General features: G+C 29.6%; 2 protein-coding genes across 3 annotated transcripts in view; one reads left to right on the top strand and one right to left on the bottom strand.

Annotated features, from left to right (window-relative positions):
• LOC107448964 (uncharacterized) overlaps positions 1-7,021 on the top strand; it is a 32,572-nt gene extending 25,551 nt beyond the window's left edge. For both annotated transcript variants that reach the window (XM_071187055.1, XM_071187054.1), the window contains exons 4-5: positions 5,310-5,456; positions 6,618-7,021. In XM_071187055.1, the coding sequence (XP_071043156.1) occupies positions 5,310-5,456; positions 6,618-6,837 (367 nt within the window). In that variant the 3' untranslated portion in view covers positions 6,838-7,021. The remainder of the gene's footprint in view (positions 1-5,309; positions 5,457-6,617) is intronic.
• Positions 7,022-12,749: 5,728 nt separating this feature from the next.
• The window catches only part of LOC107448968 (cilia- and flagella-associated protein 157), a 6,857-nt gene continuing 2,206 nt past the window's right edge, over positions 12,750-17,400 (bottom strand). The window contains exon 2 of the mRNA XM_016064347.3: positions 12,750-13,997. Coding sequence (XP_015919833.3) covers positions 13,225-13,997 — 773 coding nt within the window. The 3' untranslated portion in view covers positions 12,750-13,224. The remainder of the gene's footprint in view (positions 13,998-17,400) is intronic.

Below are 17,400 nucleotides of genomic sequence, written 5' to 3'. Positions count from 1 at the left end.
TATATATATATATATGGTTGTGACATTTGAAACCAAAAATTTCGGTTAGCAATAAGGACGTATGCTTCCTCTGCGGGGGGATGAGTAAAGGATAATTTGGTAGATGTTTTTAGAATGGAAATGTTAAGGCTCGCTTGAAACAGAATTTTATTTTTTAAATTGAAACGAAAAAATAATTTTTTTTAAAATTGTAAATTTAATTGCACAGATATTTAACGGAAAAATATAATCTTAGAAGAGGTTGTATCCTTTCATTTAGAAAATGTGAGTGCTCCCCGGTTCCACGGACCCTGGAGATGAGACAGAAATTGCCATTAAATGTTTCTCCCACGGGTATAGTGTCCTCTCACCTTCTTCTTTCTTTTAAATTTCCTTTTCTTTTTGTTATAAAATAAGCAATAAATTTTTAATTTCAGATTTTTAAACGGTTAAGTTTCAAAAGAAGTTTTTATTTAAAAAATAAATAAATAAATAAATTTCATTGCTCTACGAAATATCCTTGAATCATAATTGCTGTACCTATTTAAGTAAAAAAAAAGAAGAAAAGTATGTGTTAAAAATCGCATGGTAAACCAATTGAAGAAATCGAGAACAAACACTCCTTTACTTATATTTATTGTTTTTAAAAATAAGGCACACCTGCTCCAGCGTTTTAAAATGCAATTTGAAAAGGCATTAAATATGATTTAAAAATAAGTTTAAAAACTACTTATACGTGTGCAGAATTTTGAAATAATAGAATTGTAGGCGTGGCAGCATGGAATCTTTTAAATTACGGACTTAAACGGAACTAACTGAATACATTTCTTATTGCATTTAAAAAAATGCCCTGAGATTGATGCATAATAGATTTTTCGAGTGCAGTAATTTTAATTATCTGATTTTTTTTCCTAAAACTAATCATTACCAAATTGACCAAATAGGGTATGTATGTAAAGTTTGCGATTTTAGAGCGCACAAATAAGGATGACATAACAGAATCCTATTTTGAAGTAATTGTAGTTTTATTGTTATTATTGTGATTATTATTGTTATTATTTGTGTGATAGTATTTTAATAAATATTCAAAACATGATTTAAAATAAAAAATTTTAATTCTTATATTCTACATAAATGTAATGGAAATATTAATCAGCTCAGATTAAATTAAAGTCGCATTAATCCAAAATTAACGTAGTTAATTATAAAAATCTATTATTCACTATATTGATTTAGTTATAACGAAATTATAAGTAGACAACAAAAATCTTTTTAAAATAAAATTCAATTTTAAATAATGGAAATTATACAGTACAAAAGAAATGTATGTAGAATATTAAATGTTTTTCCTTTAACGTTTTAGTTTATTTTTATATAAAGGTAATTTTATGAATAAAATTACCCTTATATACGTAACTGACACTTTTGCTCTCACTTAAATTTACAGTTTTACTTATCTTCATGCAAAGCAATAAACAATACTTAATAACATGAGGCATGATACATAACATATAGCATGTTACATAACACAATGATAAATGAATATGCAAATAATAATGAATACTCATAGAAGTAGTTAAGCATTACTCAACTGCCCGAATTTTTTCATTTGTTAATGAGGATAAACTTTTAATTATTCCCAAATTAAGTTGTATTAATTTATAATTAGGTAAAAAATTTTTATTCTGTGAAGTTTCACAAAATTACTTTTCTAGAAATATTTTTATACCAGATGCACTATGAAATAATAAAATATCACAATTTATTTATCAATTATATTTTATTCGAACCATATTTTCTATTTCAGAACTTAAACTAGAAAAAAATAGATTTTCTGAAGTAGGATATTGTAAATAAATAAAATCCTAAGTAGGTTTCGTTTTTGATAGTTGTATTGTCAACAGCAATTGCAATACCTCCATGTAAGAAGTTTGTGTTGTAAAATTTAGGGGATGGGTCGAAGGAATGCAACAAAAATGTATTCCTCCAACTTCTTGACACAGTGGGATTCATGGGAAATCAGGGTTGCTGGCGATAAACACAAAAGATCTCTCACAGTTATGCTACGTCCTTTATTGATTTTCCTCCCTTTGAAACAGTTATTGCACGGTAAACTGTCACACATTCTTAGAAATAATTACCTCTTGCTTAGTTAAAGAGAATTTCAGCTGTCACGGAATCTGAGAAAGAACGTTTTTATGTGTTTATAGTTATTTTTATGCGTTAAAAGGGTAGTAACGGAATGGTTAATTAAAAAAAAAATTTCGTGTATTTAAACTTTATAGTATAATGCGTATTGGCAAAAGCAAAGCTGGGGTTTTGAGTACCCAGGGACAATCTCAGTTTTGGGGCTGCCTTGCAATAGCATGTAAGGCGTTAAATGAGAATTTTCGAGAGATAACTTCACGTTCAAGATAATGCAAAAACTTAAATCTATCACATTTGACATTTTTTTTAAAAAATTTCACAGAGAGAGAGTCATGGTGGCTCAGAGGATAGAGCACTCGCCTCACAATGTGGTGGCTCGAGTTCGAGTCCCAGCTATGACCGGTCGATAAGAATTCAACACAAGGATCGAACTAATTACAGTACTAACGTAAAATATCCATTTATGGTTGACGGGTCATGGGTTAGAGTCCCCTTTCAGGCAGGCTAACCATGGGAGATTTTCATGGTTTTTCTCTCTATGTAACGCAAATGCGGTTTAGTTCCATCAAAAAGTTCTCCAAAGAAAGAAAGTTTCTTCCAATACTTGTTCCAGAAGTCCCTTTGTCTTCTGAATTAGGTTCAAAATTACAAAATTACTGAGTTGAACATTGGTAGTTGTAAACTCCGAATCGGATCGGCTGTTCACCGGTTACAAAATAAAATAACATTTCATATTGAATAAGATTTAAATGTTTTTTCGAACAACGTAACTGAATAAACATATTCAATCGAAAGGTTTAAAATTTAATAGTGTGTCTATGTTGCAAATGTAGTTTCAATTGCACTTACGTGTTTAATTTCAGGTAACTTTTACGTATTTGATTGCGTATATTACTTTTTATTGTATGATAAACGTTTTTTCTAAAGACATTTTTTATTCAAGTAGGTTAAAAAAATAATTTAAAAGAAATCTATGCTCTTAGCATACTAGGTACAACAGACATCCAGTTCAAGTTTTGAGCAAATCGAATAAATATTTGAAAAATATTAATTAACAAATTAAACTGGCGATTTTTAAAAGTGAAAAATATTTTACTGTTTTAATCATTTATACAGTTTATTATGAATACAGTGTTAATTTTTTTTCTTCATGAATTTTGCCCCCATCCAAGACGGCGCCTGGGGTCCCATTTTATTTTCCGTTAGCTTCGCCACTGAGTATCGGATGTAATAATTATAATGTAAAATGACTTATTGTTTGACCTTTATATCAACCGTCTCATTTTCTATATCGAAATTGTAAAAATTCTTTTTAATAATTCATAATAATTTCAGCGTTGTTAATCCTTTGCTTCCTTAATTTTTTTTAAATATTTATTCTAATTTAATAATTTTTATATATTACAAAGAATTTTCATTGAAATGCAGCATGACGTTTACAAACTCAAATTTGTCTGTAACTTCAAATCCGTTAGAGATTATTGTTGTAAAAAATAAAGTTTAATCTAACGCAAAGCACACTCTACGATACTACTAAGAAATTTACTTAGATATTTAATTTACTTAAAATTTGCAATCTGCAGCACGATCTTCAAAGGCTCAAATTTGTCAGCAACTTTCAGTCTATTAGAGATTATTATTGTAAGAATAAAACTTAATCTAACGTATAAATACACAAATGGGCGACCTTTGTGCTAAAATACAACTAAGGTAAACAACGTTTAGGAGCACAAAAATATTTATAAATGCATATTTATAAATGTATTTATAAATATTTTTGTGCTCCTAAACGTTGTTTACCTTAGTTTGTAATCTAAGGTATATTTAGCATAATCTAGGGTAGTAGAATTTATTAAGTCACTACAATCTTTAAAGACTCAAATTTGTCTGCAACTACTGATCCGTTAGAGATAATCATTGCAAAAAATAAAGCTTAATCTGACATATATTTAACATAATTCAATTTGTTAATAATAAATATAAGAATGTTATACACACAAATTTTAATGTAATGAACCTATAATGCATATGTTATATATAATTTTTAACATATAATGTTATACATTATATGTTGCTTAAATTTAAATCGGATTTTATACAATCTTTCGCTTTGTCCAAAAGGAGAAAAAACAGAAGCTTACGCGAAGAAATGAGAATGAAAACCTTAACGAGAAATAACGTTATATTTCAGAGGAAAAAATTAACAGAATTGTAATTAACGATGCTCTGATTTGCGCCGATTTAAAATTTCGTCAAATGAAATTCGTTACCATACCATCACAGGTACTTACCAGACAAATAAACATTGTCTCGTTTTACTATCAAATTTAAAAGAAAAGGAAAACTAATCCTTACTGAGATAAAAAAAATCTTTTCTTTTCGTTTTATCTTTTCTTTAATTTTCATTCGTTCTCGGTTTTAATTATTAAAATTTTTTCGGTAATTATTTTTTTAAATCTAAGATTGCGAAAAATTTGCAGATATTGTGATAATCTGCTTAGAGAGTTGCAGTGCCGGGGAGCTTTTTCTACGAAGGGTACTTGTATGTTATTTGAACAACCCTATTGCCACACAAAAAATTAAAAAACATGTAGTGTGGGGAATTAACCGTTCGACGCAGAATTTTCATTAAGCATATTTTTCATCTTTATTTCAATATTTTCTATTACTTTAAGTCAAAATAAATAAAAAATATTGCATTTAGCATTTTAATAATTAATGGTTATGAAATACATCACGAAACATCGGTGTTTTTTTCTCCGTTGCAGGTAAAATCTTCAAACACGGCTCACTTCCGAACAATATTTTTTTCAAATTTGCACTTATATGCAGTTATTTAGATCCAAGAAAAACAGTCATTCTTCATTGAAATTTAGTTAATTTACCAAATCATTTTTTGATAAATGCTCGAATAAAAGAAAAAAAAATTTTTTTTCAAACTACTTTTCTTTTTAATTTTATATTTTAGTACAAATACAACATAACATATTTATTTAGCAACTAGTAGACTGATTTTTAGAATTAAAATATATTTTTGCTTGTAATTAGAGCGTCAGGAGTGAAATATATAAAAGAGAGGCGGTATCCCATCTGCGTCAAAGGGTTAGGACAGTCTCTTTTTTTTAAATTCAAAATTCTCTAAGATGTCTTCTTCTTTTTTATTATTGTCATTCAAATTACAGGAAATCATCACCGATATTTGATCGATGTCACGGTAATCAGTATCTCTTGAGAATTCCTTATCAGATGTACAACGTGAAGGGAGAATTGCGATACATTGTGCAAGATCCACCTAATCTTGAACAATGCTATTTAGAAGCATCTTGCAGGTAATTATGGTAACTTGCTCACTACCATTCTTCCTTCCTCAATCTTAGATCCTTTAATAATGACTCATTAAGAGGACGTTAAACCGCTGGGAGGACGCTTCATGGCAAATTCTCTCTTATACCTATATAGATAGGGATTAGACAGAAGTCTTATTGAATAAGACTTCTGTCTTATCAGAAGAATCTTATGATTGTCACAAGTCTTATGGCAATAAAATTTCTGTCTTATTGGCGGAAGCCTTATTGACAGACATTAAGCCACTGTCTTTTATAGTTTAAAATTTAATGTTTGGAGATAAAAGAGAATTCAGGTTAAATTAGAGTAAACCGTGAAGTTTCAAATGCTGAAAGAATGCAATCGTCGCTATATGAAATGACGTTTTTTTGTGAATAATGTGATATTTTCATAACTTTTGTGAGTTTGCAGCAGTTAAAGATGACCGTTAGGTCAAGTTCAGTCTATCAATAACGATCGTTGTCTATGTTTATTCTGAAAATGGTGCAAAACGTCAATGTGAGGAAAAGTCACAGTATTGTAGAAGTGAATAGCGTTTGCGGCGTGATTTTTTAATATTCGATTACCGTATCACCGAAATCGTCACCGATATTTGACGTTACACCGCGTGAGGACGTTTTATGGACGTTTACTCCATTCCCACTTTAAAATTAAATGTTAGATGAATTCAGGTTGACCTAGAGTAAACCATGAAGTTTCATATGAAGGAATATTTTTAAAATATAAAAATTACTGACAGGAATTAAATAATCAATTCCAAAAAAGAATGTTTTTTTTTTAAATAAATAAATAAATAAAAATTGGTAGTTTTGTAATTCTTTCGTTGAACCCAAGGTAGGTTTCCGCTGAGCATCTTTTGGGAACCGTTGTTCTAGAGAACACTCTTCACTGTTCAGAGGTATTTTGTCTTAGGCAAGTCCGTTGATTTGTACCTAATTAATAGAGTGGATATGTTTGGAGTTTGAAGTTTGGAGTTTTCTTTCCATCGACTCACCGCTGCTAGGTAACTCTTCGCCGTTGCTAGGAACTACCTTAATGTTGCTTACTAACTGATTTTTCTCAAGTTAAACATTCATTAAATAGGAGAAACGATATTATATTTCTATGTTCTTAATTTACAGTACTATTTTTCTTTAATTTTTCAGCATTCCAAGTGACGTTTGTAGGAATTATGGCTATCCCTATGGACGACGTGGCAACCTGAATGGTGTATGCGAATCAAGACACTGTCACCATACCCTGTTAGCATGGAATCCATCATCTCCTGATGCTGGAACATTCTTTGACATCTTTGAATATTCCTGCTGCTGTAACTGTCACTACACTACCAACACACAAACGAACCGACCACAAATTAATGGATGATGATTGCATCTATAATATTATAGATCACTAAATAGGATATAATTCCTTAAATAGGACATTTTTATTGTATTTTGATTAGATGTTATGTATTATTTTGTATTTAGATTGGGTAGAATATGGTTATCGAATTTACAGAAAGAAAGTAATTAGTTTAGATATCTCTGCAGTTTAGCAAACAGGAAATNTGTTTTGAAAACTAGAATAAACGGAGATTCGTAATATAAAATAAAAAAAATTTGTCATTTTTGGCTAAAATTCACTTTTTCAACGTGTACGGATACCTTAATATAACGTTAACTATGATCTGTTAACTTTACCGTAACTATGTCGTAATTATAGTTTTCAATTAAAAACCTGTAGATAAAGAAAAGAAGTATTTTTTATGCGATATATAAAAAGTGCTCTTGTAGAAACAACACGTTATAATTTTCAATTTATTTCCCGTTACTTGAATGTGAAAGTTTTTTTGTAGAATGATCTATTTATGCTTAAAACAGTACGTAATATCAGATATTCTGAAATCAAAACTCTCTGAACAGCGGAGATCATTTTCTAGAGAACATTCTTTGCTGTTCAGAGGTATGATAACATGAGTTTTCTTTGTCACATCATTGCAATTTATGCTATTAAATTAACAAGTTCATCTCTTTATTGGTTAAAAATAATATAAAGGAAAAAGATGAAAACTTTGAAAACAAATTTTGTTTACTTCTAAACTAAAAATTTCTTTCATAGAAAACGTAATCAGATATTATCTTACATACTTGTTTGGATGGGAAAGAACTTTATTAATTTTATTCTTATTTACATTCATAAATTAGTATTTTTTTCATTTATTGCAATATAGGAATAATGTTCTTACTAAGTAACTTTTTTTAATTTGTAGTCAAGAAAATTTAGTTCATTCAGTTATTGAAAATATATTTTAACTAAATTGATTCAAAGCAGGAAAACTGTTGAAATTTAACAAAAATACTAAATTTATTCTTTTAAAAGCATTATAGAAAGTAAAAACTTGCAACGTAAATAAACGACGAAGGAAAGAAACTCAATGTTCGCTGTAACATTTTCACAATAAAATTGAAATGAAAAAAATAATATAGTGATAATGAATAGTTTTATACAATCATTACTTTATGATAGAGTCGTGTTCTTATTCGTTTATATTTACCTGTAAGATAGTTTTTAAAGAATAAATTTGAATTTCAGAATGAATAAAATGAAATAATCGGGTTTCATATGATATTTTAATGAAGAAAAAGAAACATACTGAAAGTTTATTTTTATTGTAAATAAGACAATTGTAATACTAAAAAGTGATAAATTAATTTACCTATGAAATGTATAAGGTCTGCCTTTAAGCAAATTTTTCAGCACAACCATATGTAGCACAGTTAGCCATCATATTTTTAAAATTTTTGATTTTAAAAGTCCCACATTGATTTTTTTCCCTTGAAATAACAAGAGGAAACGGAAGGTAAAAAATTTCATTATTTTAATGAGTTTGCTCTGTTTGTATTAGAGCTCTATAGATATACACAACCTTTCTTAAAGGGATTTTTATTTTATTCATTTTTTATGTCTTTGAAACAACAAGAGATTGAAAATTAATCTATTTCTCAGTGGCACAGAGAATTTGCAATAATTAATTAGATTGTCTTTCTTCTACTTCTTACTACATTTTTTTGAAGAACTCCAAAAACATATAATATGGACGTTTATAATGATACATGCTGTATATATGTACCCACCAACAGAAAGCTATTTTCAAGTAATGCTTGCATTTTATATATGTAAATATTCATGTTGTTGTTATACGTTGTTAAAAATATCTTGAGCATTAGTTTAAAGTCAAATTACTAATTTGTATAAAAGTGTAATTCTCTCTCTTGTTTGATGCCATTCAAACATAGACTGATGAATCTAAGAAATTATTAAAAAAAAACTATTACCCATTAGGAAAATAGGTGTGGTTCTAGAATTTTCATGTCCTCTCACTTTTCGATTAGATCAGAGCAACTTCATCGATTAGATCAACTGCGGCATTATGATGACAAATACAGAGATGCCAAACTGCTTCGGACACGCCAAAATAATTTAAAAAGCGGTAAATAACTACAAAGTAAATTTTGCAAATATTTGACTATTTTTGCTTGCTTTTTAAAGGTATAGCATAACATGANTTTCAATTCGAATTAAAATTTGCTATTACAAGGTAACTAAATACCTTAAGACATAGGTAAAGATATACCTAAGTATGTTGGTCCAATGAAATTGTGCTATATATATTTATTAGCTACCACTTTAAAATATATATTTGCTGTCCGGAGCAAGTTGGCATCTCTGCAAATATAGAGTTTGAAGTCATAAAAATTTAAAATAACAGAAACATGAATGAAAAAATAAATTAAAAAAAACTTTAAAGAAACAGCAGAACAAGATTAATTTTTAAAAAAAAGCGGACTATAATTTTTGGAGATTCTCAGAGTTTTTTCTTTTGATTTTCACTAATGCGAACATATATTTTCGATCTTTTTACATAAAATTAATTTAAAGTATTTTTACGTTCTTTTTATGATTAACTTATTCATAATTACCATCTTGCCCAGCAGTTTTACTATAAATATGAATAAAGAAGGTTTAAAGAAACAGCAGAACAAGATTAATTTTTTAAAAAAAATCGGACTATAATATTTGGAGATTCTCAGAGTTTTTTCTTTTGATTTTCACTAATGCGAACATATATTTTCGATCTTTTTACATAGAATTAATTTAAAGTATTTTTACGTTCTTTTTATGATTAACTTATTCATAATTAGCATCTTGCCCAGCAGTTTTACTATAAATATGAATAAAGAAGGAAACGAATTTTGCGACGTCTTGAAAAACGTAAAATAACTGGAATTGAAAACCAATTCAGACCATTGGTCGACAAGAAGACACACATCAATAGCACTAATAAATGCAGCTTTTGTAACCTATAACATGATGTGACGTTTATAAAAGTCTATACAGAAGAAAATTTTGACTAATTAGCATCCAGTGATGGCAATATAGTGATCACAATTTTCTCTCTCTTAATTAATCATCATTTTATTACTTTTATTATGTATCACCTTTTTTGAATGAACTTTGAAAAAAATAAATTCTAATTGAACCCAGTAGTTTTTCCTCTTCTTCTTCACACTACAGCCCAAAGCACTCCACGACCGTTCTCAACTAGTTTTTTTTTTCCTTCAGAGTCAATCAAACTAGTCGCCTTTAATGTTTTCAGATCTTCCTCAACGTCTGAGTGGAGGTCTTCCTCTTTTCCTATTTCCACCTAGCTTGTTGAAAGGTAACAAGTTAGTGAGGTTGTTATCCTCTGATCTGTGCCCAAGACATGGTATTCTGTCTGGATTAATAACCGAGTATCGTACCATCGTATTCTGTCCGATCAGAGTGGTTAGTGGGCCTGATTACAAAGACAATGGTTGCAGGTTTGAATCCCGCTCAGGGCATGGGTGTTTCTCTCTGTGTGTTGTTCTCTGTTGTGTGATCTGTGATTGTGGCCCACTCTATAAACGGGTATCTGTAGCAACGTGGAGTGGGTAATGCTGCTTGCCTCTGTGACTTAGGTTCACAGGTGCCCACTAGGTAACGTTAAATATACAACACTTCTGGCATCTTCCGAGGTGAAGAACGAGAATTCAGTGTCTACCTTTAAAAAAAATAACTTTTCCCAGACCGTCGCCAATAGCCCATTGTGCAGCTCTAGTGTGACGTAAATAAAGTACTAATGGATGCAAGATTTATTTTTAAAACGAAGAAATATTTAAAAAAAAAAACGAGCAGGAAATAAAGTAATTTTCAATACATTATTAAGTGTTCATCATAATTCTATTATATTTAGTTGCCCTAGGGCCAGTGGTGGCGGTTAGTTCTGTCCTATATACATTTCCTAAATTCATACTTATTATAAAGAGAAAATTAGTCGAGTATTTCCATAATTCCATCTGGGCATTGGACTACTTATTCATAAAGACAACACATCACAATTTCATACTTATCTCAATTTTTTTCCTAATGGCAACAGTTTAGTATAATAAAAAAGTTCCTTGGTGTAACAAAGAGACTATGACGATCTAAGCGATGAAACTACACTTACACTTAATGCGTGTAAATTAGAAGTGTATTTGTTTAATTTTTTTTACATTTTTTCTTATTTATTTATTTATTTTTATATCGTAAACAGTATGGGGCACGAATATACCAAATATAAATTTAAGGGTATCGTTAATTTAGTAATAAAAAATAAATTGTGTTCAATAATAGTTTGAAAGAAAGGCATAAAACAATTGTGGTTTTAGTTGTTCTTGAAACTGAGATTTCAAGCCTCGTGGCAAAATGAGATTTTTTTTCTTTTTTCTTTTTTCTTTTATCCTTCCGCAAACATTCCGCATTAGTTGTCCCTGTTGTTACAACAGTTTATTTTTGAATACTGAAGGTTATTTTTCACCGATTTAGCGTATTGTGGAGTTATTGTTCGGAAAATCATGCATTGTTCATAAATAATATCTTGCGCATTCTTTCATACTTTTCTCTACATAAGTATGCTCAAGTTTTTTTTTCTCGCAAAAAAGCAAGAATTCTTTTAACTTCGAAGTTTTCTTTTTTTTCCCTCTCGTATCTCATGCCGTTTACGATGTAGAAACTATTAGTGAGTCGTGCCTTCTTCACGTAATTCATTGTCATTTTAATATGCATAGACACAATTTTTAATGAATAAAGTTACAGCTCCTCGAAAATTAGCAAGCATAAGATTTATCTAATCAACTAATAACTCATTATGCAAGTTCATTCATAAATTTCTAGTCATTAATGACTACAAAAACAAGAATCTTCAAAATCTTGTTTTACTATGATATAAATATGCAGAACAAGGCCTCAAAATAAGTTTCAATTAGCTGTTTATTTATTTATCTTTTTTATAAATGCTTGATACTTTTTATCACATATGTCTAACCCATCATACATACTGACAGAAAGAGAGAGATAACTACTAACATATAAGGCAACTTTTAGTTTAATTAGTTAAACTTATTCTCATCATCAAAAATTACAAAAAAGGAAAAACTCGTGAAATAAGTTTGGCACAATCTTCGCCAAATTTCTATTCTTCATGCAAATGCTAACTCTATTTGCTGTAAAGAAAATTATTAAATCTTTTTGAAATGGCAATCGAAAACTATTTGGACTGTGAGATTCTACTTTCTCAATGTTAACCTTCGGAGAATTATATAAAAATGATTTCTTTGTTTATTATGCAACCAATCACTAAACATATTTTTATTAATAAATAATTCTTGATACTTTTTTTCTCTCAATTGTTTTCAATGAAACGTGCTCTGTTAAACCTAGTTACCAAATTCTAAATTAAACTTTGAAGATCATTAAAAAAATTTTAAAAATACCCCCTAAAAAAGCATTCATATAAGGATAACACAGATAAAGTAGAATCGCTTTTTCTGCTGGAAGGGGACCCTTAAAAGAGATTACTACAATATTTCTTCCCAACTGAGTAATTCTGTGTAAACCTATCATAATTTGTTTACATTTTGATATTTTTAATTTTTTCCCCAACATTTTATGGTTTCCTCTAAGGTCAACCTGAATTCATTTTTCTGTAAGCTTTGAACTTATAATGCAGATGAAAGAGAATTTGTCATTCAGGATTTCTCTTGCGCAATATAGCGTCCTCTTGTAGCTAAAAAAGAAAAATAGCTTTTAATTTGATCCTGATAATTAATCTAAATAATAATTCTGGTAAATTACCTTACACTCNAAATCCTGTTTGTAGCTAGTCGGGAAGTTAGTTTAAAATCGATTACAAAATTTCACCCGGACAGACATACACGAAGGCAAGTTTATATAAACGTGGTAAAATACCACCTAAAGAAAACATTCTTTTAAGGATAACACAGAAGATAACACAGATAAAGTAGAATTGCTTTTTCTGCTTGAAGGGGACCTTTAAAAGAGATTACTACAAGATTTCTTCCCAACTGAGTAATTCTGTGTAAACCTATCATAATTTGCTTACAGTTTGATATTTTTAATTTTTTTTCAGCATTTTATGGTTTCCTCTAAGGTCAACCTGAATTCATTTTTCTGTAAGCTTTGAACTTATAATGCAGATGAAAGAGAATTTGTCATTCAGGATTTCTCTTGCGCAATATAGCGTCCTCTTGTAGCTAAAAAAGAAAAATAGCTTTTAATTTGATCCTGATAATTAATCTAAATAATAATTCTGGTAAATTACCGTACACTTTCATTAAAGATTTATTATAGAAATTTACATTAATTTACTTGAACGTACTTAACATTTTGCTACTTTAACCATTTAATTCAGTCAAGAAAATCTTCTAGAAGCATACTTATCTGTCTGAGAAATTCCAAATCATACTCAGATTTTCCTCCGACTTCTTTTATTCTAGAATGTACTATTTTACCTGCTCTCAAAATGGCTGACATCATTCTACCATTTAAATCTATCTTTTCTTCCAATTGTTTTTCGAGCACCACTTTATACTCCTCTTGGTCTTTCGAAATCTTTAACAGATCTGTACGTTCATCTTCAACTCTGCATAATTCTCCAATCATATTCCGAATCTCCAAATATTTATCTTTAATATCAGCCTCGTCTTCAGATGTGTTCACAAACCGAAGTTTTGCTTCGCTTTCGACGAGATATTCCAAATCAGAGTTGAGCTTATGTAACTGAGACTTCAGCAAATCTTCGGTGTAGATCTGAGTTTCTTTTTCCACATTTAAAATCTTTTCTATCTTAGTCAGATGTCTGTTCCGATCTTGTTCGTCTAAGATATTTTCTGATACTTCATCGCAAAGACGTCTCAGACAGACATTGTCGTACAGTTGTCTCTTAGCGTAGACCGGTAAAGTCAGTTGAAAAACTTCCGTAGATTCGGCGCATAGATTATCAACCATATTCTGGAATGTTCTCTTTTTTTCTAATAAATTGCTGACTCTTAGTTTTTCTTCCTCTCTTTCTTCTCTTTCATTCATGGCTATCTTCTCTTCCAAATCATTCTCTAAGCGTTTCAGATAAGACAATTGGTTGCTCCTTTGAAGTCTCTTTTCTTCTAAAGCAGATAACTGTCCTGAAATGTTTGTTTTAGAAAATATATTATTAATGTGAAACCGAGTAAATATCGTTTTTCAAAATTTAAATTATGGGTGTTCAGTAATCACTGCTTATAATGTACCATGCGCAAAATAAACGGGCCACACTGAATAACTTTTGATCCTATGATCAGATCTTCATGTTTTAGGACTCAATCTAAATGGCTCAAGGATTGACTTTAAGTATTCTAATTAATTAGAGCAGATGATATTTTGAGTTACGAAATCAGACTCAAAAACGTACTTTCTCTGAATAAACATGCTTTTTTGGCGCGATTGGGATTATTGACCTCTCAAATGTGGAAGGTAACAGCAAACTGGGAAATATGCTCTCAATTGCTTGGCCAGAACAGCGGTTCAAAGTTTGGAACCTTTAGTGTTAATTTTACTTTTAGCATATGTCGAGAACTTTTTAAAGCGAACTGAAAAATTTTTTGCATACAATTATAAATACCGTTTATCCAAAGGCAAACGAATAGTAAAAAAGTAACTTTTGGAAAATATTTATTATTTTTTATTGTTTTATTTGATAATAATGGAAAAAAGTAACGTATAATTTCTAAAATTTATCTGATAATATTGTTACTAATTATTAAGGTATAAAATTTTTGATTTAAGATTAGTGATTTTTACCGATGTCTGATCAGTTTACGCGTTGCTGTCCAGAGATGACAAAGATTAATTAAATTATTGATATTTGGTTCCTTACATGAAGGTTGTTTCAAAATTCTCTTACGAATTTTAAGCCCTTATTGTGCATATTTTTTTACTTCATTTTTGGCAGTATTTAGGTCTTTGATATTATTCTAAAAATCTCAATGGTAAGAGGATTGGACTTGGGTCCGTAGGGACCATGATTCGATCCTCAACACCGCTAAGACCCACCGATTGCTCGCAAAATCTGAGGAATCGAAAGTCCTGTGGTCGGTCGCCTAGCAGTCCCTTGGGTAGAGGGATATGGAGAAAATTTCTTTCCCCTTCAGATCTATGTCTAAACTGATGAAGTGGCGATCACAAAATTGCGATGGCATGTCTTCGGAATATCCTTAGTGGTGTTTCCCAGACCGTTGACAATAGCTCATTGTGCAGCTCTAGTGCAGCGTAAATAATAACTATATAAAAATCTATGCCAAGGGCAGTCAATACAAAACTCTCTGTTTGTTTCAGAATCCCAATCGAACATTTAGTAGAGAAAAAAAGAAGAAAAAAGCGAGTAATAGTGCTCACAAAATAATAGAAGGACTCAACAATACCGTCTCATATTCTCTAGTATTCACGTTTTGGGTTTGCGTAGTGGATTTTAAAGTACGTGCTAAATCTCTCTAATATTTAAGTTAGGTGGGGGAAAAATATACGAAGAATCTGACAAATGAATTATTATTGAATAGAAATGACATTTGGCATTAAAAAAAGATTGATCGTTGGATCCTTAAGTATACTCTAGTTTACGCTTACGTTTGCTTCTGTTTTTAATTGTGAAATATTAATTAATTAACCCTTTTTTTGTTCGGTGTATATTTGCTAACGATTGCTTTAATTAAGCACTTTTTATTTCTGTTTAAAAAGGGTAAAAAAAAGTGTTGAACTTCTTGACTTATTTGCTTAACACGATGACATTGTGAATGGATAGGATCAAATGTTTTTTTCTTGCGAAAAAGTTTGACGCTAAAAGTGTTTACTTGACGAATTGCTTAATGTTACAAATTTAAACTTGGCCCTTCTCCAGTCTTAAGGAGGACAGATGATGGGATGTGTCAGAAAAACGAGTTATTGTTATTTACTTTAATTCAACTAATTTCAGACAGGCAGAAACTAAATTTAAATAGTATATATAGTTAGTTTACGCAATACAGAGTATTTCATTCTAATGTGTAACAAGAAAACTTATTTTCAGACCAAAAATAGTTTTTGTTTTTATATCATTTTAAAAACAAATTATACAGCTTAAGTTATTTTTTCTAAATAATATGTATTAGTTGTCTTTTTTAAGTTATTTAGTATTTTAAATTTTTTTGCTATAAAATAACCATTTGCCATATTTTTATCCTACCAACATTAATAAATATCTCCGACTTGCATATAGATTTTCTCAATAATATGTATTGTATCGCAATAATACGTTGTTTGTTGTTTCTAATGCCCCTTGCCAATTACCAGAAAGCCTGCTGGGTGATATCAAGCAAATTTAAGGCAAATGGTGCCTTTCTTGTTTTACAGTGTATGGCCTAGAATACGACTTCAGTCGTACACACGTCACAACCCGTTTAAAGGGCGGCCCAATCATACATCCATTTATTCATCCACAGATCATTGTTTTGACCTGAACCAGAAAACAATTAATCTCCAATTCAATACCCCCAAATGTTCAATAATATGTGCTGTCAATAATATGTATCGTATTATTTTGAGATATAATATGTATCTCGATAATATGTACTATTAATATGTAAGGAGAATTGTTTTGATGTAATAAAAGCGAAAAAATAACGATAATAATGTTAATTGAATAGAAAGTAATTAGAATTTTCACAGTTTGTAATGATTTTATATAATTTAACAATAAATATTGAAATTCAAGTGATCACGGTTCTCATCCTCAAGTATTGTAATAAAACTTTAACAAAGATTATCAAAATTTATGTTTTTGATGATTTATGTTTGTTAGTTTCAAAAGCTCTATAACTTCACGTATTTGTGTTTTAATTTCTTTATTTAAAAATAGAATTATCATATCATACAAACTATTTAAGGTATGCAAAAAAAGCATTAAAATAAAAAATATATAAACTCCTTTCGTAATTATTGTTTACGATATTGAGGAAGTAATATGTGTTTCTATGGGAAGGTGTCAAATTTCTTGAAAAAATAATATTGAATTGAAAAAAAATTCATTCAAGAGTTTTCGTGTTAATAATAATTTCTAATCCACTAAACTGATAAATTTAAAATGGCTATTTGAAATACTACAGAAAAGTGAAATTCGTCTTGTGCTTGCCGACATGATAATTTAGTTTTACATTGAGGTAGGGTAAACTAACCAGTGAGGGAACACTTAAGCTTCGCTTGCCTTTTAAAAAATCATATTAATTTCAAAATTTGTAATTTAGTTAAATGACAGTGTCAACATATTTGTTACTAATTGCAAATTATGTAAAAAAAATTGTAGAGAACTTACATAATATTGTTTTAAAGTTTTGGAGGTTCAAATAACAAGTAGTAAGAAGACCCAGTGAAGGAACAGCTCTTACCAGTGAATGAACACCCAGTAAAGGAACACTTAATTTTGGTTATTTTTTAATGCTCTTTATGAATTTATAAGCCATACAAATATTTAAAAACAAGCCTATTCTTGAAATTATAACATATAAATACTTGGAAAAT

Source organism: Parasteatoda tepidariorum, chromosome 10 (assembly GCF_043381705.1).
Source record: "Parasteatoda tepidariorum isolate YZ-2023 chromosome 10, CAS_Ptep_4.0, whole genome shotgun sequence".
Taxonomy (NCBI): Eukaryota; Metazoa; Arthropoda; class Arachnida; order Araneae; family Theridiidae; genus Parasteatoda; species Parasteatoda tepidariorum.
Note: the sequence above shows the minus strand (reverse complement) of the source record. Positions and strands in the feature narration are given on the sequence as shown.